The 19,616-nt window shown below is 42.4% G+C and overlaps 1 protein-coding gene across 10 annotated transcripts in view; it reads right to left on the minus strand.

Moving 5' to 3' along the window:
• Synrg (synergin gamma) overlaps nt 1-14,622 on the minus strand; it is a 68,254-nt gene extending 53,632 nt beyond the window's left edge. For 6 of the 10 annotated variants that reach the window (XM_026780936.1, XM_013347331.2, XM_013347330.2 and 3 more), the window contains exons 1-5: nt 14,585-14,622; nt 9,005-9,126; nt 5,191-5,321; nt 2,985-3,090; nt 2,153-2,264 (exon numbers count right to left, since the gene is read on the minus strand). In XM_026780936.1, the coding sequence (XP_026636737.1) occupies nt 2,153-2,264; nt 2,985-3,090; nt 5,191-5,321; nt 9,005-9,126; nt 14,585-14,621 (508 nt within the window). In that variant the 5' untranslated portion in view covers nt 14,622. The remainder of the gene's footprint in view (nt 1-2,152; nt 2,265-2,984; nt 3,091-5,190; nt 5,322-9,004; nt 9,127-14,584) is intronic. The other 4 variants (XM_026780937.1, XM_013347327.2, XM_026780939.1 and 1 more) reach the window with 1 other exon arrangement.
• Between the last annotated feature and the right edge of the window lie 4,994 nt (nt 14,623-19,616).

Genomic DNA, 19,616 nt, shown 5'->3' on the forward strand with positions numbered 1-19,616 from the left:
CTCTTGTAGACCAGGCTTGCCTCGAACTCACAGAGATCCGCCTGCCTCTGCCTCCCAAGTGCTGGGATTAAAGGCGTGCGCCACCACCGCCCGGTATCTAGTTTTTCTAAGTTTGGTGCCAGGTACAGTTTTAGTCTTAACTTTCAATGTTTGTATGCCGACAGGCTCAGTTATGTAGCTTGTGTTGGCCTAGAACTTGCTATGTATGCACTCTAGGCTAACCTCAAACTCACAACTCCCTATGTTAGCCTCTGGGTGTTAAGATTTTAGGGATGTACCACCACACTGCCTGGATCACTGTTAAAATAGGAGGAGCAGGCTATGTTCCTGCCACCCGGCTGCCCGCATGGCTGGCTTATGCCCCGAAATAATTACACGGAAATTGTACTCTTTTAAATACTGCTTGGCCCATTAGTTCCAGTCTCTTATTGGCTAGCTCTTACATATTGATCTAGCCCATTTCTAATAATCTGTGTAGCCCACGAGGTGGCTTACCAGGGAAGATCTTAACCTGCGTCTGTCTGGAGTGGGAGAACCATGGCGACTCCCTCACTCGGCTTCTTTCTCCCAGCATTCTGTTCTGTTTACTCCGCCTACCTAATTTTCTGTTTTATTAAAGGGCCAAGGCAGCCTCTTTATTTAACCAATGAAATTAACACAAGCCAGAAGACTCTCCCCCATCAGATCACTTCATCACTAGCTTGTATGGCTGACAATTTTCAGTTTTAGATATACTTCTCCTTATCTCAAAATGGTTGATAGTATCTATTCTCCCCCCAATTTTAGTGTATATTTTAATTTGGACTTGATTTTGGTAATAGGAATCAAGGCACATAATCTAATCAGTAAAATTAAAAGGACAGAGTCAAAGCTGAGCCAGAAAATCAAGAATTCGTAACAGGCTGAAGAGATGGCTCAGTGTTTAAAAGCACTTATCACTCTTCCAGAGGACCCGAGTGCAGTTCCTGGCACCCATATCAGTTTCACAACAGTCTGTAACTCCAGGTCAGAGGATCTGAGGGCGTTGGTGGGTACCAACACATACACATAAATAAAAATAAATACTTAAAAAAAGAATTGATAACAGCATCAATATTGTTTTCTCCTGATATTAACTTATAAGAGATACTAAATACAAGGATTTAAAATAAAATTTATTGATATAATATTTTCTAGCAAAATATAGTTAGTACCTTTTGATTTAAAGAATGATTTATGAAAATGGTTTATTAATGGTATATTATTGAAAGGAGCTGATAACAAAATGTCAAAATATTTAATTTCAAAGAGACAAGAAAACATTTTGTGGACAATTTCAACTGCTAAGTGTTCAAAATGATAACAAAAATCTCTTTACCCTGCTTCTTTCTCTAAAAGGCAATTTAATTTGATTACCTCATGATTAAAAACTACAAGCCGGGCGGTGGTGGCGCACGCCTTTAATCCCAGCACTCGGGAGGCAGAGGCAGGCGGATCTATGTGAGTTTGAGACCAGCCTGGTCTACAAGAGCTAGTTCCAGGACAGGCTCCAAAGCTACAGAGAAACCCTGTCTGGAAAAAAACAACAACAACAACAAAAAAAAACTACAAAGAAGTTTACTGAAGAAGATGAACTTCCCTGAGGGATAGTGTAGCCATGACTATTTTAAAATGGGTGTTTTGAGAATTTCTAAATCTTGTCACATAAACAATGAAATTTGACCTAGCTCACAAGAGAACACATTTCATAATAATGAAGATAGATTGTTAATTCACTACTTTTCTTTGAGTCCACAGACTTTCCTTTTTCTTTCTTTCTTTCTTTTTTTGGTCAGGATCTCTCCCAGCAGACCAGGCTGGTCTCAGATTCAGAGATCCTCCTACTTCTACCTCACGAATGCTGGGATTAAAGGTGTGCACCATCATGCTGGTACAAAAGACGTCAGTATATTTGCTGTACAAATTTCCTGGGAAGTTATTAAAGTGATGTCTAAGCAGAGGACTAAGGATTTGAACCTCCAGCTTAGCTGTTAACTGGGTCAGATCCCTTACATTTTAAAATGTTCAAATCTGAATTTAGCTTGAAGGCACACAGAGGCCAATGGAACATGGGGAGATGATCAACCAACTTCCAAGGAAAGAATATTTTCGTGTTTCTTACAATGAAAACTACCTGGTTTCTTGGGGTGTGATACTGGAGTGGGGTGCATCTTAGCATCTCTGGAAAATCCATCTAAGTTCCCTTTTATGGCTTCCAAAGCGTGGTCTCTGTTCTTCTCTCCGCTCTGCAAGACAGGAAGCCTGTGTTTAGTTTTTCCCTTGTCTCCCACCATCTTCCCCTCCCAAACTAACACACACAGACCTATTTCTGATGTCCTTTTTGCCTTTTTTGTTTTTGAGACAAGGTTTTAGAGTTCACTGTATAGCCCAGACTGGCTTCAAACTCATGGTCATCCTCCTGCTTTTGACTCTCAAGTACAAGGATACAGGAATGGCTTTAGTTCCAAGATTCTTACTACATACTTCTGATAATTTTTCATGTCAGAAAGACACCAACAAGTATATAAAATAAAGGCATAAAAAGACATTCTACAGAATATAAAAACTTGAAAAGGTTCATTCTCAAATACTATGGAACGGGGCTATAATACACTAAATGTTCTATGAGAAACCTGACAAATACATTTTCTACTCTCCCATCTATGATCAATGCTTCCTAAGAAAGACATTGTCATGGTGACTAAAGAGAGAGAGAGAGAGAGAGAGAGAGAGAGAGAGAGAGAGAGAGAGAGAGTTGAGAAAACAGTGGCTGATACCTGTTTTCCCCAACAGAAGCATATCGATCTGTATAGAAAAAGAAAGCCCTTCCCTTTAGGACTTAGGTAAACCATTATACAAAGAAAATCCACTGCAGCCTCAGCTTGGGCTGCTGCCTGAGTGAGAGGAGGCATGCACAGGGCACACGTGTGTGCTGGAGGGTGTGTGTGTGGGGGTGCACACATCACCTTGGGTTTCACGCTACTCAAAAGTCTGAGTTTCTGTTTTTGCTCTTCAAACTGACGTCTTTTCCTTTCTTCCTCTAAGAGCTTTTGTTGCTGTTCAAATCGTTTTCTAAAGAAAAAACAATCACATCAACAGTCAGTCAAGTAGTAATGGCTACATTCAGCTTTTATTATCAGCTTCAGCAATACCAACTTGCATTTCTAGAATTATAATCTTCACTCTTGATTATATGTAATTCTCTTATGACAAGCTGTTTCTCCTGTATACTAGCTCTAAAATATTTTAAATAAATCTACAGAATGATTCACTTAATTTACATGTATGTTTTTATTTCTTACCTAATTTGCAAGGCAAAGAAAGTATTCTTTTTTTTTTTTTCCGGTGGTGGGTACTGAGTATGAAACCTGGGATCTATGCTTGCCAGACATCATGCTACAATTGAGATAGCTTCGAGTGTAAAGAGAGAAATCCCCCTCTAGGTGGAAACATGCCCTGTCTCCTTCCTTAAGGATTAACCCAACCTGGCAAGGCAAAGGACTTGGCTAGGAAACCACCCCAGGATGGCAGGTTCACCTTAGGAAAGAACTCCTCAGTTGGTTATCCAAAACCAAATGGTCAGCCCTGAAATTATATTCATATAAGTAAAATTATATGGGCTAAGTAGGTTGTACTTGAGAGGCCACAAATTTGAGAGAGAGAGAGAGACAGAGAGAGACAGAGACAGAGAGAGAGAGAGAGAGAGCAAGGGGAGGAATATATGGGAGGAGTTCAAGGGTGAAAAGAGAAGGGGGTAGTGTAATTATATTTGATTTTAAAATATTTTTCAAATTATCAATTAAAAAAGATAACATACACCTTTCCTTCCTAGAACCCCCTCCCACTGGGGCAGTTCCTGTGAGGGGTCTACCTTTCTGAAACCCGACTCCAAAAAGTGTAGTTATTTCTTTTTCTTCTTTCTGTTCTTTTTTTTCTTCTGGATATTGGCCAGAGGCTAAGTGTGCTCTTAAACTTCTAATGCTTTGGGCTTCCTCACTCTGCCCGTTCCTAAGGCCCCTTTGCCCTGCCATGTGGCTGCCTGTCACCATGTGGCTGACCTCCCCATCTTACCCTTTCCACCCTCCCCCTTCAGGCACCTGGGAGAGTTACCACTTGCTGCGCTGGAGTTTTCCTTTCAAACTCTAATAAACTGTCCATTAGCTTCTGTCTAAATCTGTTCTTTGTCCTCAAAATTCCCTTTGTGTTCATTCTCAAATTGCATCGTCAATGAGACAAAGATCCCCAAGAGGGGACTCCGACTCCCAAGGTACCGTATGATGGCTCTGTTGGGACTCCACAGATCTTCAGTATTTATTTCTTTCCTGCTTTTAATTTTTTTAATTGGCAGAGAACATGAACCCTTCTTCACCCCTAGACTTTCAGCAGTAGAAGAAACAATCTTGTGCACTGAGCAGTAGCGAATACCAGGGAGACAGATAAACATAAAAGCACACTTTGTTCTGCATATAAGAAAATGAAACGCAGGCTGAAGGTAGCTCTGTGGTACATCACTTGCCTAGCAGCTAATGCTGTACCATCAAGCAGCAGCAGCAACAACAACCAATTGAGGAAGTTGGGTGTAGAAGCAAAAGCCTATAATCCCAGCGTTTGGGAGGCCTGGGTACCAAGACTGCAAATCAAGACTACCCTGGGCCTTTTTCGTTACTCTGATTCCAGAAATCAAAATAACAAAAAAGGCAAAAACCAATCAAACAAACACGGAAATTCATGGGGAAAGAAGGCAGAATCTCCAGGAACAAGAGCCATGCTCTTAGGAGCAAGGACCTGCCAGACAACCAAGTTTGTTGGTAACTTTGTAACCTGTGCTGAAAACCACTTCATTTCAGATCCCTCTTTATTCTGTGCTTTTGTTTTGTTTTGTCTGAGATAGACTCTTGCTTTATTGGCCTCCAGTCTTAAACTCACACTTCTCCTACCCAGCCTCCCAAGAGGCAGGCTTACAGGTAAGTGCCAGACCACGTAGTTGGCTCTAAACTTCTTACAAGAGTATTTAAAGGGTCGGGTCTCAAGAATCAAACAACAAACAAACTCGTTTTTAAAGTGTGCTAAAGACAATGTATCTCTTTCAGCTTCAAACTACAGAGCATTGATAATCTACAGAACAGCTGCAGCTGGGTAACCCAGTTCTCCCTGGATCCTGGGAGTCCTTACTGTTGCTCTTCAGCAAACTGCTTCTGCATGTCTGGGGTGTACTGTGGGCCTGGAGGACGCATGCCCAGGAATGGTGGCTGCCCCAGGAAAGGCATGCCTGTTGCTGGCATTGGTCCCATCGGTATTCCTGCCTAGAAGAAACAACAGACAACAGATTAAATAATATATGAGTTTTCTTTTTAATTATTAAAAATCTTGCAAAATCATTGTACAGTATTTTTACCAGTAAGATATACGATATATTCTAGTGGAAGATTAAAAAAAAAAACATTAGCTGAATATTTCTGCTAGTGTCAGAGGACACCACTGGTCTAAACTCCTTCAGGCTTCATGGTAGCACAGGGTTACATGCCACTGTGCTCAATAGGCCACATGCTTTGAGGAAAGGTGTCATAACATATGTATGTGTCTTTGTTTTCCCAGCATCAGTGAGACCCTGCCATATGGCAGTCATTTCACATGTAAAATTGAACTTGATTCCCAGTATTTATAAGACAATAAAAATTTGGAGGTAGAGAGATGGCTCAGAAGTTAAGACCACTTGTTGCTCTTACAGAGGACTGGGGTTTGATTCCCAACAACCACATGGTATCTTGAACCACCTGTAACTCCAGTTCTAGGGGATGGATGGACTCTTCACTGTGGCTGGCTCCAGGCACACACATGGTACATATATATAAGGGCAAGCAAACATTCATACACACAAAATAAATAAAACCTAACAAAAGATAACTATTTTGATATTCATATCAAGTTGTAATAACCTAAACTTTTACAAAAAATGACATAGATCTAATCAATAGTAAATGGTATACCAATACAATAATATAAACTTAGCTCAAGCATGCAGAAATAAGAATCCCTCAGCACAATACCTCCTCACAAACTCTAACATTAAACATAGAGTAACAATAACAGCAATTTTCCCTGAGTAGAAGTTTCTCCTGATAGCTCCCATGTGAACCATGGATGCTCTTGAAGCCCACTGGAGACCACCACTTCTACTGTCTTGGAACTGGGGAGGACTTGTTCCTTTAAAACATTTCCTCTTCTCTAAAAACACCTGAATACAGTTTCTTGGTTTTGGTAACATATTCGCCATTCACCACTGCACCTGTCCACATGGTCTACCAACCCTAACTTCCTCTGGTCTGTTTCTTTATTGAGCCTGGGGTCTAGCTTTGTTGTTCAGGTGAAACTCAGGATGCTAAATCCCAGGCTCCCTCCTCTCCCCCTTCCTCCTCCTTCCCCTCCCCTTCCACAGGCCAGTCTTTAATTTGTAGGTAAAGTCAACAGTTCCACAGATGACTCGCTCAGTGCTCAGTTCCAAGTCTCTGGTCTTTGACTTCCTCACCTCAGCACGGCAACCATACCCAGGCTCCCAGTCCTCCTTCTCACTCTACTGTCCCGTCATTAGCCCACCAGTAAAAGTCAGCGGCCCTCCCTAAACTGTTTTATTTTAAGCATGGCTTCCCCCTCCCACCCTTTCAGCTCATCTACACCAGTCACTTTCTTCTTAGTACCACCCAATTCTATTAATCTCATCACTCCTACTACCCGCCACCTTCCCCAAGGCCTCTCTCCTCTCACTTCTCTTCCTGTTCGCTAGGATTCTAAAGATCAACATTAAGCTGGCCTTACAGTATTCTCAATTCTCTTGTCAATTTCTTCTTTATTTTATTATCCCCAACCTGTGTGTGTGCGTGCGCGCATCCATGCATGTACCATGATGTTTATGGGAGGTTGGAGGCTAACTTTGTGGAGTTAGTTCTCTCTTTTCATCTTTATATGAACTCTAAGGGTCAAACTCAGGTCATCAGGCTTCAGCAGCAAGCACCTTTATCTACTGAGCCATTTTGGTGACCCTTAATTATCAATTTCCTGATCTGGTCTTCTTTTTTTTCTACGATGTGACTAGATGTGAGATTTCTACTTACTTATTCTTACTGTCGGTGTCTGTGCCCCTGCCCATAGTCCCACAACAGTTCCTTTACTAGAGACATGACTGCATGTGGCTAGGCCATACAAGGCACTGGAGCTTCTGTAGTTCCCTCAATCACTTGCTCTGAAGAAAGTCATGTGAATTTAGAGGCCCATCTTGGAGCAGAGGCTAACAGATGGTACCAATGCCAGCTTGTGATGGGACCCTTGGAGGTAGATGCCTTAACCTCACCAGCATCCTGCCCTCACCAAAGACTCCAAACCAGAACCACCCAGCTGACACCACACTGAATGCTGAGCTGTTGTCTACTGCTACTGCAGACACTAAGTCTTAGAGCAACCTGTGCACATCATCCATATGTGTATTCAGTAAGCTTTCTAGTTCTATTCATCAGCATCGTCAGCAACTCAGAAGCTGTCACAGCTCTTACTTCTCATTTATTCTACTTTCCTTTCTTTCTAGGACTCCAGCTAAATGTGTCTTAGGCCTTCTCTTGGATCATCAAACTCTCACACATCTCTTTCTCCATTTTGCACATGCGCGTTCTTATACCTGTGTGGGCTTGCATGGGAATGCCCCAGGTGGATGCCCAGAACACTCCTCAATTGCTCTTCTGCCTATTTACTGAGGCATGGTCTCTCATTCAAACCCAGTGCTCACTGATACATCTAGTTTGCTGCTTGCTCTGGGGATCCTCTGCCAACACTGTCTACGCCTAGATTTTTATGCAGGGCACCATGCCCACCAGACATTTAAATGAGCCTCCTTCCCAGCTCCCCGGCTCCTCTCACGTGCCCTCTTCTTATTTTCTCTTCATTCTAACGAGCTTCTTCTGACCTCTCCGGCTCACTGGTTCTTTTCTTCTTCTTCTTCTTAGTTTTTGGTTTTTTGAGAAAGGGTTTCTCTGTATCATAACCCTGGTTGTCCTGGAACTCACTTTGTAGACCAGGCTGGCCTTGAACTAACTGAGATCCACTTGCCTCTGCCTCTTGAGTGCTGGGATTAAAGGCCTGTGCCACCCCCATGCAGCCAGCTCACTGATTCTTTCTTCAGTCATTTCTAATCTTCTGTTAAACCACCCATAGAATTCTTCTTTTGGTTAGTATATTTTTCAGTCCTGAAATTGCTTAAATCTACGGTGTCACTTTTTATAATTCTGAGTTCTCTACCAAGATTTTTCCACTTCAGCTTTTATTTCTTAAATCATAAAAATATAGTTTCAGAAAGAAAGAACACATAGCTCCATTGTCTATTCTACTAATTCCAATAACTAATATTTATTCTGAGTGGTTACCATGGTAGTTTGAATGAAAATGGCCCCCTGCTGTCTGCTTCCCACCACACTGGCCGTGGACTCCCCCTCTGAAGCTGTAAGCCCCTAACTAATTCTTTCTTTTATAAGTTGCCTTCATCATGGTGTTTTATCACAGCAATAGAAAAGTAACTGAGACAGTCACCTGCATGTGTGAGTCTTTGAGTTTGCACTGCACTGTGGCATACACCCATAATTTCACCTACCTGGGAGGCTAAGGCAAAGTGGATCCCCTGAACCCAAATATAATAAAACTCTATAATGCTGGGCAGTGGTGGTGCACAACTTTAATTCTAGCACTTGGGAGGCAGAGGCAGGTGGATCTCTGTGAGTTTGAGGACAGCCTGGTCTACAGAGTCATAGGACAGTCAGGGCTACATAGAGACCCTGTCTTGAAAACTAGATAGATAGATAGATAGATAGATAGATAGATAGATAGATAGATAGATAGATAGACAAAACTCCATTAAAATGTAAACATTTATAAACATAACCAAGCTCTTGACAAGCAGATGCCCAACAACAAACAAGAACTTTATACACAACCAAGAAGCAAGTACCTGCATTGCAATGGGTCCTTGGGACATTTGAGAGCTGTAATTCATTCCCATCATGCCTTGCATATTGGGCTGCATGACAGAGACCATAGGAAATCCTTGCTGCTGCATTGGCATCAGGCCTGCTGTAAAATACCAAGGTTTTATTAAGGTCATGACCTATGGTTTATTTCCTTGAAACCACATCACCCAGAGACTTGCTAATTGAAAAGCTGCACAGTACAATGGAAATACACAAGGTCCTGATGAGACAGGCCTAACTAAGAATTCCATCATCTATTTAGCTATGTGATCTTGGGCAAGCTATAGAATTTCATCTGTTAAGTCAGTAGCTCTCAACCTGCAGGTCATGACCCCTTTGGGGAGACTGGAACTACCCTTTTACAGGGGTTACCTAAGACCAACAGAAAACACAAATATTTACATTATGAGTCATAACAGTAACAAAATTACAGTTATGAAGTAACAAAGAAAATAATTTTATGGTTCGGTCACCACAACATGGGGAACTGTATTAGAGGGTCTGTCTTAAGTGAAAGTAATAAATACTAGTTCTGCAGAACTTGAATGTGGATATGAAATGAGTGACTTGGCCTAAATATGGTACTCAGTCTTCACCACGAGCCCCAGTGATTCCTGCCCTCTGGTATTCATAAGCTTATATCATTTCTTCCCATGTTGAGCTCATATTACTCAATAGAATTCTGTAGTGATGACATGTAACTAACTGCTCAGCCTCGTTCCTTTGGGACAGATCTGGTATGACTGAAGGGCTAGCCTGATCCTCCAGCCTCCATCTCCAAAGGCTGTAATCACACGTGTGCCCCTGCACCTTGGCTCCAAGGCTAGTTCCTAGCTTCCTTCTTGCTTTCTGGGGAGCCACTGCTGCACTATAGGAACACTCAAGCTGTCCTTTGGGGAGTCCATGTGGAGAGCTGGCCCCTCCAGAGAGCCAGCATGAGTCTGCCACCTTGGAAGCAGATCTTTCCAGTTCCTCAAACTTTCAGATGACTGCAGTTCTGCCTGATGGATGTACTGCAGCTCACATGATGCTCTGAGCCACCCAGCAAAGCCGCTCTGAGATTCCTGACTCATAGGCATGTTGCAAAATAACAAAATGGTGATTTTGCAAAGTTTTGGGGTCATCTGTTATATAACAGTGGAAAATAACACTGAAGACCATGAGCTCTGGAAGTCAAATGAGTGGGCTACATACTATCCACTTGAGTACCTTGAGTGTTTGCTCACTCCGCTCTGTCTGGAATGTGTCTATGTCTGTCTCTGGGACTCTCTCTCTAGAACTCACTGTACAGCCAAACTGGCTTCTAAATCTTCTCGACTGCTGGCACTGCAGCACTCCTGGTTTTTCTTAACTTTGTTCTGCAACTTCACTTCTCAACTGCAAAACCATTTAGTGTTTATTACGTCAAAGAAATGCTATTCTTCTTCCCTTTCCTTACGTGAACATTTACTCAAAACAGCATATGGGAAACATATGTGACATAGGAAAGTACTATGTACACTAGCATCTCCTAGGCTTCCCCAGTGAAACATTCCCAAGAGCAGAGAGGAACAAATGTACAGTCTTTGGGGTTTAGTAATCAGCAAATGTCTACCATACACAAGGAGCAGTTCCACATGCCTTGAGCATGACAGTGAATACGAACACAGCTTGAGCACAAACTACACTCCAACTTTGATTTTACTGTACCCTGCAATCTCATTGACTCTAGCAGGCATGTCCAACCTGTGCGCTGCAGGCAGCTGATCTGAGGACAGTCATAATTGCAGCCCAATACAAAATCACTAGCTTACTTAACACCACAGGAACCATGTAAACACGCGATTGTGCGGCTCTTACATGCTGACAATGCAAATGCCGAGCTTTGCTTTCTGGGTTGTTTTGAGACAGTCTCCCTGGATAGACAGGCTGAGGCTGGGATTAAGAGTATGTGCCATCATGCCTCACCCACTTTTTTCTTCTTTCTTTAAAAACAAACAACAACAACAACAAAAAACCTAATATTTAACTGAAAGAAGGACAGAACTGTCAAGGTGGACACTACCTGTAGTCCAGCACTGGATAGGTTAGGGCAGGAGAATTGCACATTCAGAGGCCAAAATACATAGTCAGATGCTATTTCAAAAAATAAACGTATACTAAGCAGCAAAAGAAAAGAACAGTACACCGTATCTGTCTTATTTTGCGTTCTATATTTCTTACTGCCTAGTGTCAGAAGCACATCTGCACTTGCAAGGTGACAGCTAGCAGAGTTACACTGCTCATTTAGTTTGTCCTGATTCTTGAGGGTCTATGGCAGGCATCATCCTAAGAACACAGCAATGACTAAAACCAGAGCTTCCTGCTATGGAGATCATGTTGTAATTGGAGACAACAGATAATAAAAACAAAAACAAAGCCCTATAAGTCAGGTGATAGTAAGAGATGGGGCAAGAAAGAAAGCATAGTAATGGGAGACAATTTCAAGAAAATGCAATGGTTGTTCTTCCGTGCCATGTATCCAAGGACCCGAAGGAAGGGCGGGAGCTGAGCATCATAGGCGACTGAAAAAGGGAATCTCAAAGGACACTGAAGGCAACGACCAAGCAGTGTCCTGGGTAACCTTCAATGCAGTCACAGCTTTCCCTCTTATCTTCAGGGCCTAATGATCATTTCAGTTTTGAATGGCTGATTTGGGTATTGGTATAACATTGAAGGACAAAAGTAAACAAAGTGAAAATTAAGTTTTCTCTCCTTGTCTCTTGATCAAGCACACAAGGTGTTGTGGGCAATACTGCTGTTGTTTCCTTGTATAATTTTTAGAAATCATCTGTGCTTCAAGTCTTCAAATGATCAAAAGTCCACTCTAAAATACCTTTAAAACCCCTCATGCCAAACTAGGTGGTACATGACTGTGACCTCAGCCCGTGGGAAATGGAGGCAGGAGGATCAGGAGTTCAAGGTTATCCTCAACTACACAACGAGTTCCAGTCCAGCCTGGGCCACGTGAAATGCTGTCTCCAAAGAAAACAAGAGCTGGTGAGGTGGCTCAGTGGGTAAAGATGCTTGCCCAAACCTGACAGTCTAAGTTCAATTCCAGGAACCTTCACGGTTGAGGGAGAGAACCGACTCCCACGAGCTCTCCTCCAGCCTCACCCCGCACTCACTGTGGCTCTCTCACAAACATACACTATACGAGGTTTTGTTGTTGTTGTTTTTTAATCACTAAAACAACAACAAAACACCCCTCTAAAACAATTCCAGATGTCAGGGACTGGAGGGGATGGCTCAGCAATTAAGAGCACTTGCTGCTCTTGACAGAGGACCTGGGTTCTATTCCCAGCACCCCACTTGGTGGCACACGACCACCGGAATCTGACAATTCTGAGCTTCATGGGCTCCAACACACAAGTGATACACTCATATACACTTGTGTGTTGTGTTTTGTTTTTTTTAAATATTAATTTATTATGTATACAATATTCTGTCTGTGTGTATGTCTGCAGGCCAGAAGAAGGCACCAGACCTCATTACAGATGGTTGTGAGCCACCATGTGGTTGCCGGGAATTGAACTCAGGACCTCTGGAAGAGCAGGCAATGCTCTTAACCACTGAGACATCTCTCCAGCCCCCACTTGTGTGTGTTTTTAAAGACATATAAATGTCTTTTAAAAAATCCCAGTTCTAGAATTAAGAACTATCAGGCAATCCTTGGGATCTTTTTCTTGTTCAGTTTCTTTGCTCAGAGTGTGGATTTTTATCTCAAAGAGTAAAAAAAATGCAATTCAATGAACCACACAGTAAACACAACTTTGTAGGACAAAATACCTTAAGCCATTTGATGTAAATCTGGGACACCCAAGCAGAGAAACACATACTCATACACACAATTAAAAGAATACAACTGACCCTTGGAAAATTGGCCTGCAACTCCACCTCTTCCACCGATGGAAACGTGAGCTAATTCCCACTGCTCTGAGCTCCCTTTATCTTTTATCTCCTGGTGACCTAGGAGTTTCTGTTTCCCCAAGGAGTGTACTATAGCCAGCCAGCACTGTGAGAGGGGCCACTTTTCAAAGGTGGTGGTGGCGCACGCCTTTAATCCCAGCACTTGGGAGGCAGAGGCAGGCGGATCTCTGTGAGTTTGAGACCAGCCTGGTCTACAGAGCTAGTTCCAGGACAGGCTCCAAAACCACAGAGAAACCCTGTCTCAAAAAAACAAAAAAAAAAAAAAAAAAGTAGCTGGAGGCTGAGAGGAGTAGAGGGGGAAGATAGTGGAGCTACTGAAGGGAGCAGAAAAAACAAGACAAGTGTAGGCAAACTCCCTCAATTTTTTTCTATAGCAGAATGGGTCAATATTTTATCCCTAACTCCAGTTGCGTTCAAGGTATGGCCAGAACTGATGTCGGTCATGCCGGCGGGCTCCAGTTCTACAGCCAAGAGATGGGTGCACTGAACAGAGACATTTCCAGGGATAAAACGGAGACTCAAATCTTTTCATTCTTTATTGAGATAGCATCTTGCTATACAGTCCAGGTTGACTCAAACTCACAACCCTGCCTCAGTCTCCCAAATGTTAGAATTAAAGGCATACGCCCCCATATCTGGCTGAGACATAAATACTTTTCTTTCTTGAGACAGTCTCACTATGTAGCCCTATGTGGCCTTGAACTCAGTTTGTGACTAGCCTCAAATTTAAGAGATTGGCTTACCTTTTCTTCCCAAATCCTGGGATTAAAGGTGTATATTACACTAGTTTGAGATTTAAAGACTTTTAAATTAGAATATCAGATCTCTTTTATGTGCATCATTATAATAAGACCACTACATATGGAAAAAGCATGCATGAGATATTAAAGAGGTTTGTTTATTCATTCAACAAACATCACATGGAATCTACCATAACACTCAGGCAGAGTGCTGGAGACACTGGGGAGTGAGATAACAGCTCCTGTCCTCTGGCACAAAGAAGGCAGAGACCAAATAGGAAGACGAAAGAAGGACAGCTTGTCTCAGTGTCATCACTTGTTCTTTCTGTCCTTGCCCTGAAAAGTTTCCCTTCTTCGCCGAGGTTAAATAGCAACCTACTGATATAATGGGTTAGTAAGTTTGGGAAACATTAAGAGTGATTCCTTCACTCCCCAAATTAAGCTTTTTTTCTTTTTTTTTTTTCTTTTTTGTTTTTATTTTTCAAGATGGGGTTTCTTTGTGTAACAGCCCTAGCTGTCTTGGAACTAGCTCTTGTAGACCAGGTTGGCCTCAAACTCACAGAGATCCATCTGCCTCTGCATCCCAAGTGCTGGGATTAAAGGTGTGTGTCACCACTTCCCGGCCAAACTTTTTTAAAAGAAATTTTAAGAGAAGGTGTCATACAAAGTTAAGACTATAGGATAATTTTACCTCATTGGGCAGCAATTTAACTTATCTTCTACTTAGCCATTTAATTTCTAAGTTCAGAAACAGTGAAAAACAGCTTAGGTTTGGGGCTGAGGATGTGGTTTAGGAGCAGAGTGCTTGCTTAGAATGTGCAAGACCCTGGGTTCCATTCTAGGACTGACAGAGAAATGTTAGCTCTCACATACCTTGAGGGGGTCTCATTCCACCTGCAACAGGAAACATGAAGCTGAAACGAGAATACAAAAATACATCAGTATCTTCATCTGTTTTAGATTTCAAACAAAACCTGATTCTCACCTGAAGGAAAGAACCAGACAGAGCCTGGGATCAGGTCAGTAGCACAATGCTGACTTACTATTTAAATTTTTTACATGTATGTTTTGCCTGCATGTTTGTCTTTGCATTGCATGCATGCCTGGTGCTCACAGAGGCCATAAGGGGGTGTTGGATCCCCTAGAACTGGAGTTTCAAAAAGTTGTGAGCTGTCACGTGGGTGCTGGGACCTAAATCCAGGTTCTTGGCAAGAGCAGCAAATGCTCTTAACTGCTGAGTCACCTTTCTAGCATGAGAATTACTAATATTAATAAAGACCAAATTTCCCTATAATACAAAGTATCGGTTTGCTAATGTGGAAGGAACTTTGTGTAAAAAAGAAAACAGGCAATCCTGACATTATTCTTGACTCTGTCACCTGTGACTTCCCTGTGTTCAAAATTCTCCAGACCATGAAATGGGAGGGCTGGATTCATGTCCATTCAGTGAACATTTAATGAGCATCTACTGTGTGGAAGACTGAAGTAGTTAGCAATCTTGAATACACATCAGACCAAGAAAGGAAAACTCTCGACTGGGAAAGTCTCTCAATTTCAGAGTCAGACTTGAGAGTTTCTGTACAGCATAGCGAGCACCAGGAACTCTGTCAAATTCAGGAGCCTTTGCGTTTTACTACATTGGTCCTCCCACTCCCAGGACAAAGCCTGAAACTCAACTTCAGAGCCCATGGTTCTAAAGCATCTTAGTGTTTTGCTTTGTTTCTTTTTAACTGCAAGGCGCATTACCACTCTAGCTGGCCATCCATCTGGCTGTGTATTACTTATGGCTTTTGTAGAGGGACTCGGTCACTGAGTGAATCTTGCTGCTGACAAGCAGGCCCCAAGGGTAAGCCCTCTCTATGGCATACAATAGGCCATAAATAGCAGAGCTGTGTGTTAACTGGTTTATGTCTGTCTGTTAAGATGTAACGTCTAGGCTCAAGCCTTCCTCCTGCCTCATCTCCTGAGCAGCTAGGACTATAGCTGTGTGCCTCCATGCTAGGCTCTGCTCACTGGACAAAATGTCTGAGGTGAAGAAGCCCTCTGGCTGTTGTCTGTTTTACAAGGCGTCACTCACACACCAAGTTGGATAAACTTGGTAGAAGGGATACAGCTGAGTAGTCAACCTGTCAACTTTGTCAAACCAGTCATGAAAATCCAAATCACCAGTATGGCGGAGCCGAGTGAAAACCTGGAGTGAGTTGTATTCTCTTTTACCCAGTTTTAATTCTCTTATTATCTGCTTGTCCCTCTGTCAAGTGAGGATACAGAACCCAACATTTGTCAAGGTCCCAACTAAGGTAACCACAGAGACAAGATATAAGATGTGTCACAGGGTGAGAGAGATTGTTAGTGAGCTGCTCTTGTGGAGGACCTGGGTTCAATTCCTAGCATCCATACGTTGGCTAACAGTCACCTGTAACTACATATCCAGGGGATCTGTCACCCTTTTCTGATCTCCGAGGGCACCAGGTTATGTGTGTGGTGTATATATACAGGCAAAAACCCTTACACATTAATAAATCTAAAAAAATGATTTTTTAAAATAATACCTATTATAGATAAATAAAAGCTACTTAAAAATAAACACATATAAGAACAAAGCAAGTGTACTGATAAATGACTTACTCTAGTAAAAATGTAACAATCCAAAGTTGCTTAGTGACCCCTATCTTTTTATGACTGAAATATTTAAATAACTAATTTTTTTCCCTGTGATTCTGTGTGTGTAGACTTGAATTGGCCAGAAGAGGGCATCAGATCCCCTGGAGCTGGAGTCACAGCAGTTATGAGCCTTTATTCCCAGCGAGTGCTGGGAATAGAATTCGGTCTGGAAGAGCAGCAAATGCTGTAACACAGCCATCTCTCCAGCCCCATCATTCTTTTTTGTTACATTTATATGTGGGTGGGCGGGCGGGGTGTGTGTTCATGTGGAGGTCAAAGGACAACTTGGGTCATTTCTCTCCGTACCTTGTGAGTCCTGGGATTGAACCGAGGTCGGGAGGTTTGGCAACAAGCCCTACCCGCAGCCAGGCTCTGACGACTAATTCTAAGAATGGCTAGACAAGCAGCTAAGTGCAGATACGACGGCAAAGCTTGAGGGAAGGACAGGGCTGGGGTGGGTTACGGGGTGTGCATGACAGCAAAGCTTCCAAGAAGGCTGAGTTGCCAAGTCTTCAACCGGGAGCTCTGTTTGTCACAAGCCTTTGCTACCAACCTACCTTTGCTACCCTTGCTTTCGTGTCTCAAGCCTGGCCGCTGAGGTACAGTCTTCTCTATGGATCCTCTCTGCCTCAGACTCTGGTTTCTAACACATCTAACACAGCACTGGTGAGAGGCATTTGCCTAAGCAGCCCTTCAGTAAAGAGCCTGTCAGAAGATGCACACCTGGGCTTAAAAGGGTGCGATTCCTCTGACAGGCAGAGTTTTCCCTAGGTTAGCCTCATGGCCTTCTCTGACTAGGCAGACCTTTCCCTTCCTTCTTACCTCATGAAACTCTTCTTGGACCCACCAGCAGCCTACTGGCACTGCAGATGTGTTTGCTGCTCCCATAGTGCTTGCTATCCCCACTCCGCTCCACATGGACAACCTCAACTCCTTTCTCTTCCTTCCACCTCTTGCTAGGTGCAGCTGAAAATCAACTTCACTATTGCCCATTTTGGTGGAACCCACAAATATTTACATTAAAAAATATGCCAGGCTAGGCAAGAAACTGCAGAAAATGGAGAGACAACACACTCACGGAGCTTGTAAGAGAGCAGGGAAACAGAGTGCTAAAGCTACTTGTGCACACACAGTTCAAGCACTGGGACACGCCTAGAGTCTTTTGAACCCATCAGAGCATCAAGAACAATAAGGCTTAGGTGAGTGTGGTATTGCCCACAATCCTAGCACTAGTAAGACAGAGGCAGACATATCACAAGTCTGGCTACCTTGGGCTATATGTTGAGTTCAAGATCAGCCTGAGTTAAATTAATAAGGCATTGTCTCAAAACAAAGGACATTTTCAAAACAGTACTTTACACATACAGACATTTAATGACCATAACCAGGGTCACACTCATTTAGATTCTTTCAACTCTGCTGCTTTACTTGGCTAAAGGCAAATTTTGCATTTGTATGTCCTAAGTATTTACTCTAGGATAGTCTGTTTTGTGAATAGGTCAAAAGCCACAGATTGCATGTGGCTTCCTTTGACCAGCCTTTTAGAAGATTAAGTAGCTAAAAGAAAGTACTCAAGAAGTGGCATTGAAGGCAGAAGAAAGGCTACAAAGTCAGTTCTAGTTTGTGATGCTTTTCAGCCAAAGGTTTAGAGTGTGCTAGTTTTTGGTTTTCTTCAAACATATTATGCTACAATGTTAGTTTTCTTATCAGATAACTTTAGCTCTTAGCATTGCTTTCCCAAAACCAAAGTATTCCTGAGTATACAGTTTCTCGGCCTAACAAAGTACCTAATAAAGGTAGCAACACATGCCTTTCAGAGGACCATTGTAGCCGCTTTTCTGTCCCCTATGTATTTGGTACCAGCTGGAGTGCATACATGTTTGTTGTCCTTGTTCTTTTCCCTAAGACAGGATCTCAGGGTGCCAGGCTGACCTTAGACTCTCCAGGTAGCTGAGGATGTCTTTGGTCTCCTGATCCTTTTGTCTGCAACTCCTTAGAGCTGGTATTATAGGCATGCACCAGCATACTTGGTTGGACCTGTGACGCTAAAATACTATAAATCAAACCAAGGGATGCCCTTAACTTTCTATGCTTGTGATTCCTCCTATTCTTTTTTTTTTCTTTAAATAAAGAAAACATTTGTGCCTAAAATATAAAATCCTTTCAAAATTCCTAGAACTGGTCCTAAATTTTTAAAATCATACATTTGATTAGACTAAAGCCATTTAAGAACATTTTTGAAATTGTTACCATGTATATATTTATATTCCGCAGGCAAGAACAATTTATACTGACCACTCATAAAAAACCCTAATGAAATTGTTACAAAAACAAAGGAGGAAGCAAAACATTTTCAAATCAAAGACACAAAGAGGAAGTGGAAAACCCAGCCACACACAGTTGGTTTATTCAAGTGACTGCCTTTTTCCTAGCACGCATGTGTGTGGATATATATCACATATATGCACCTGTAAGGGGTGGCAACTTTAAAATCCTTTACACATTTGGAGTGTGATTCCAAAATTAAACTACATGTGAAAAAAGAACCCAAACACTTTGCTTTCCAAAGGTAACTTGGGATATTTAAAAATGAAAATGTGTGTGCTGTATATGTTAGCTAATTAAACTCAGATTAAGTCATGATAAAAACGGGGGTGCAGACTTTCTGGAGTCAAACATTTCGCTAAATTATAATAAACTTAAGTTACAAATGCCCCTTTACCACTCTGGATACAGGAAGCACAGGCTAATAATTATCTGCAATATAACAAAGGGCAGACTTTTTTTTTTTTTTTTAAAGAGCTCAATAAAGTCTGGAAGCTTTTGTTGTAACAAGAGCATCACCGCTTTTGCTCAGTGAATTCTTTGTTTCAAAATGTCTTTTTTAAAAAGGAGACAGTCAAGTGAAGAGTCGATCTCCAAGACAAGCTCTATCTCAAGACAATTACTAATTCAAAGGTCTTCAGGTTTTCCTATTTGTACGTTTAGAAAAGAAAAAGGACAGGACAAGACGCTCTAGAAGAGGAAAGACAAAAACTGCAGACACTCTCAGAAAGGCTCCTCCAGCTTTGTGACCAGACTGTCACAGCCTTCGCTCCAACAGTAGCTCAAGCCCAAGCCCAAAAAGCCTGAAAGAGAAACGCGGGCGCTCGAGGCCCCGCGACAGGTGCGGCGGCGCCTGCACAGGAGCGCGCTCCCCGCGGGTCCCCAGGACGCCCGCGCCCCGCAACCGCCGCCCGTG

Source organism: Microtus ochrogaster, chromosome 7 (assembly GCF_000317375.1).
Source record: "Microtus ochrogaster isolate Prairie Vole_2 chromosome 7, MicOch1.0, whole genome shotgun sequence".
Classification (NCBI taxonomy): domain Eukaryota; kingdom Metazoa; phylum Chordata; class Mammalia; order Rodentia; family Cricetidae; genus Microtus; species Microtus ochrogaster.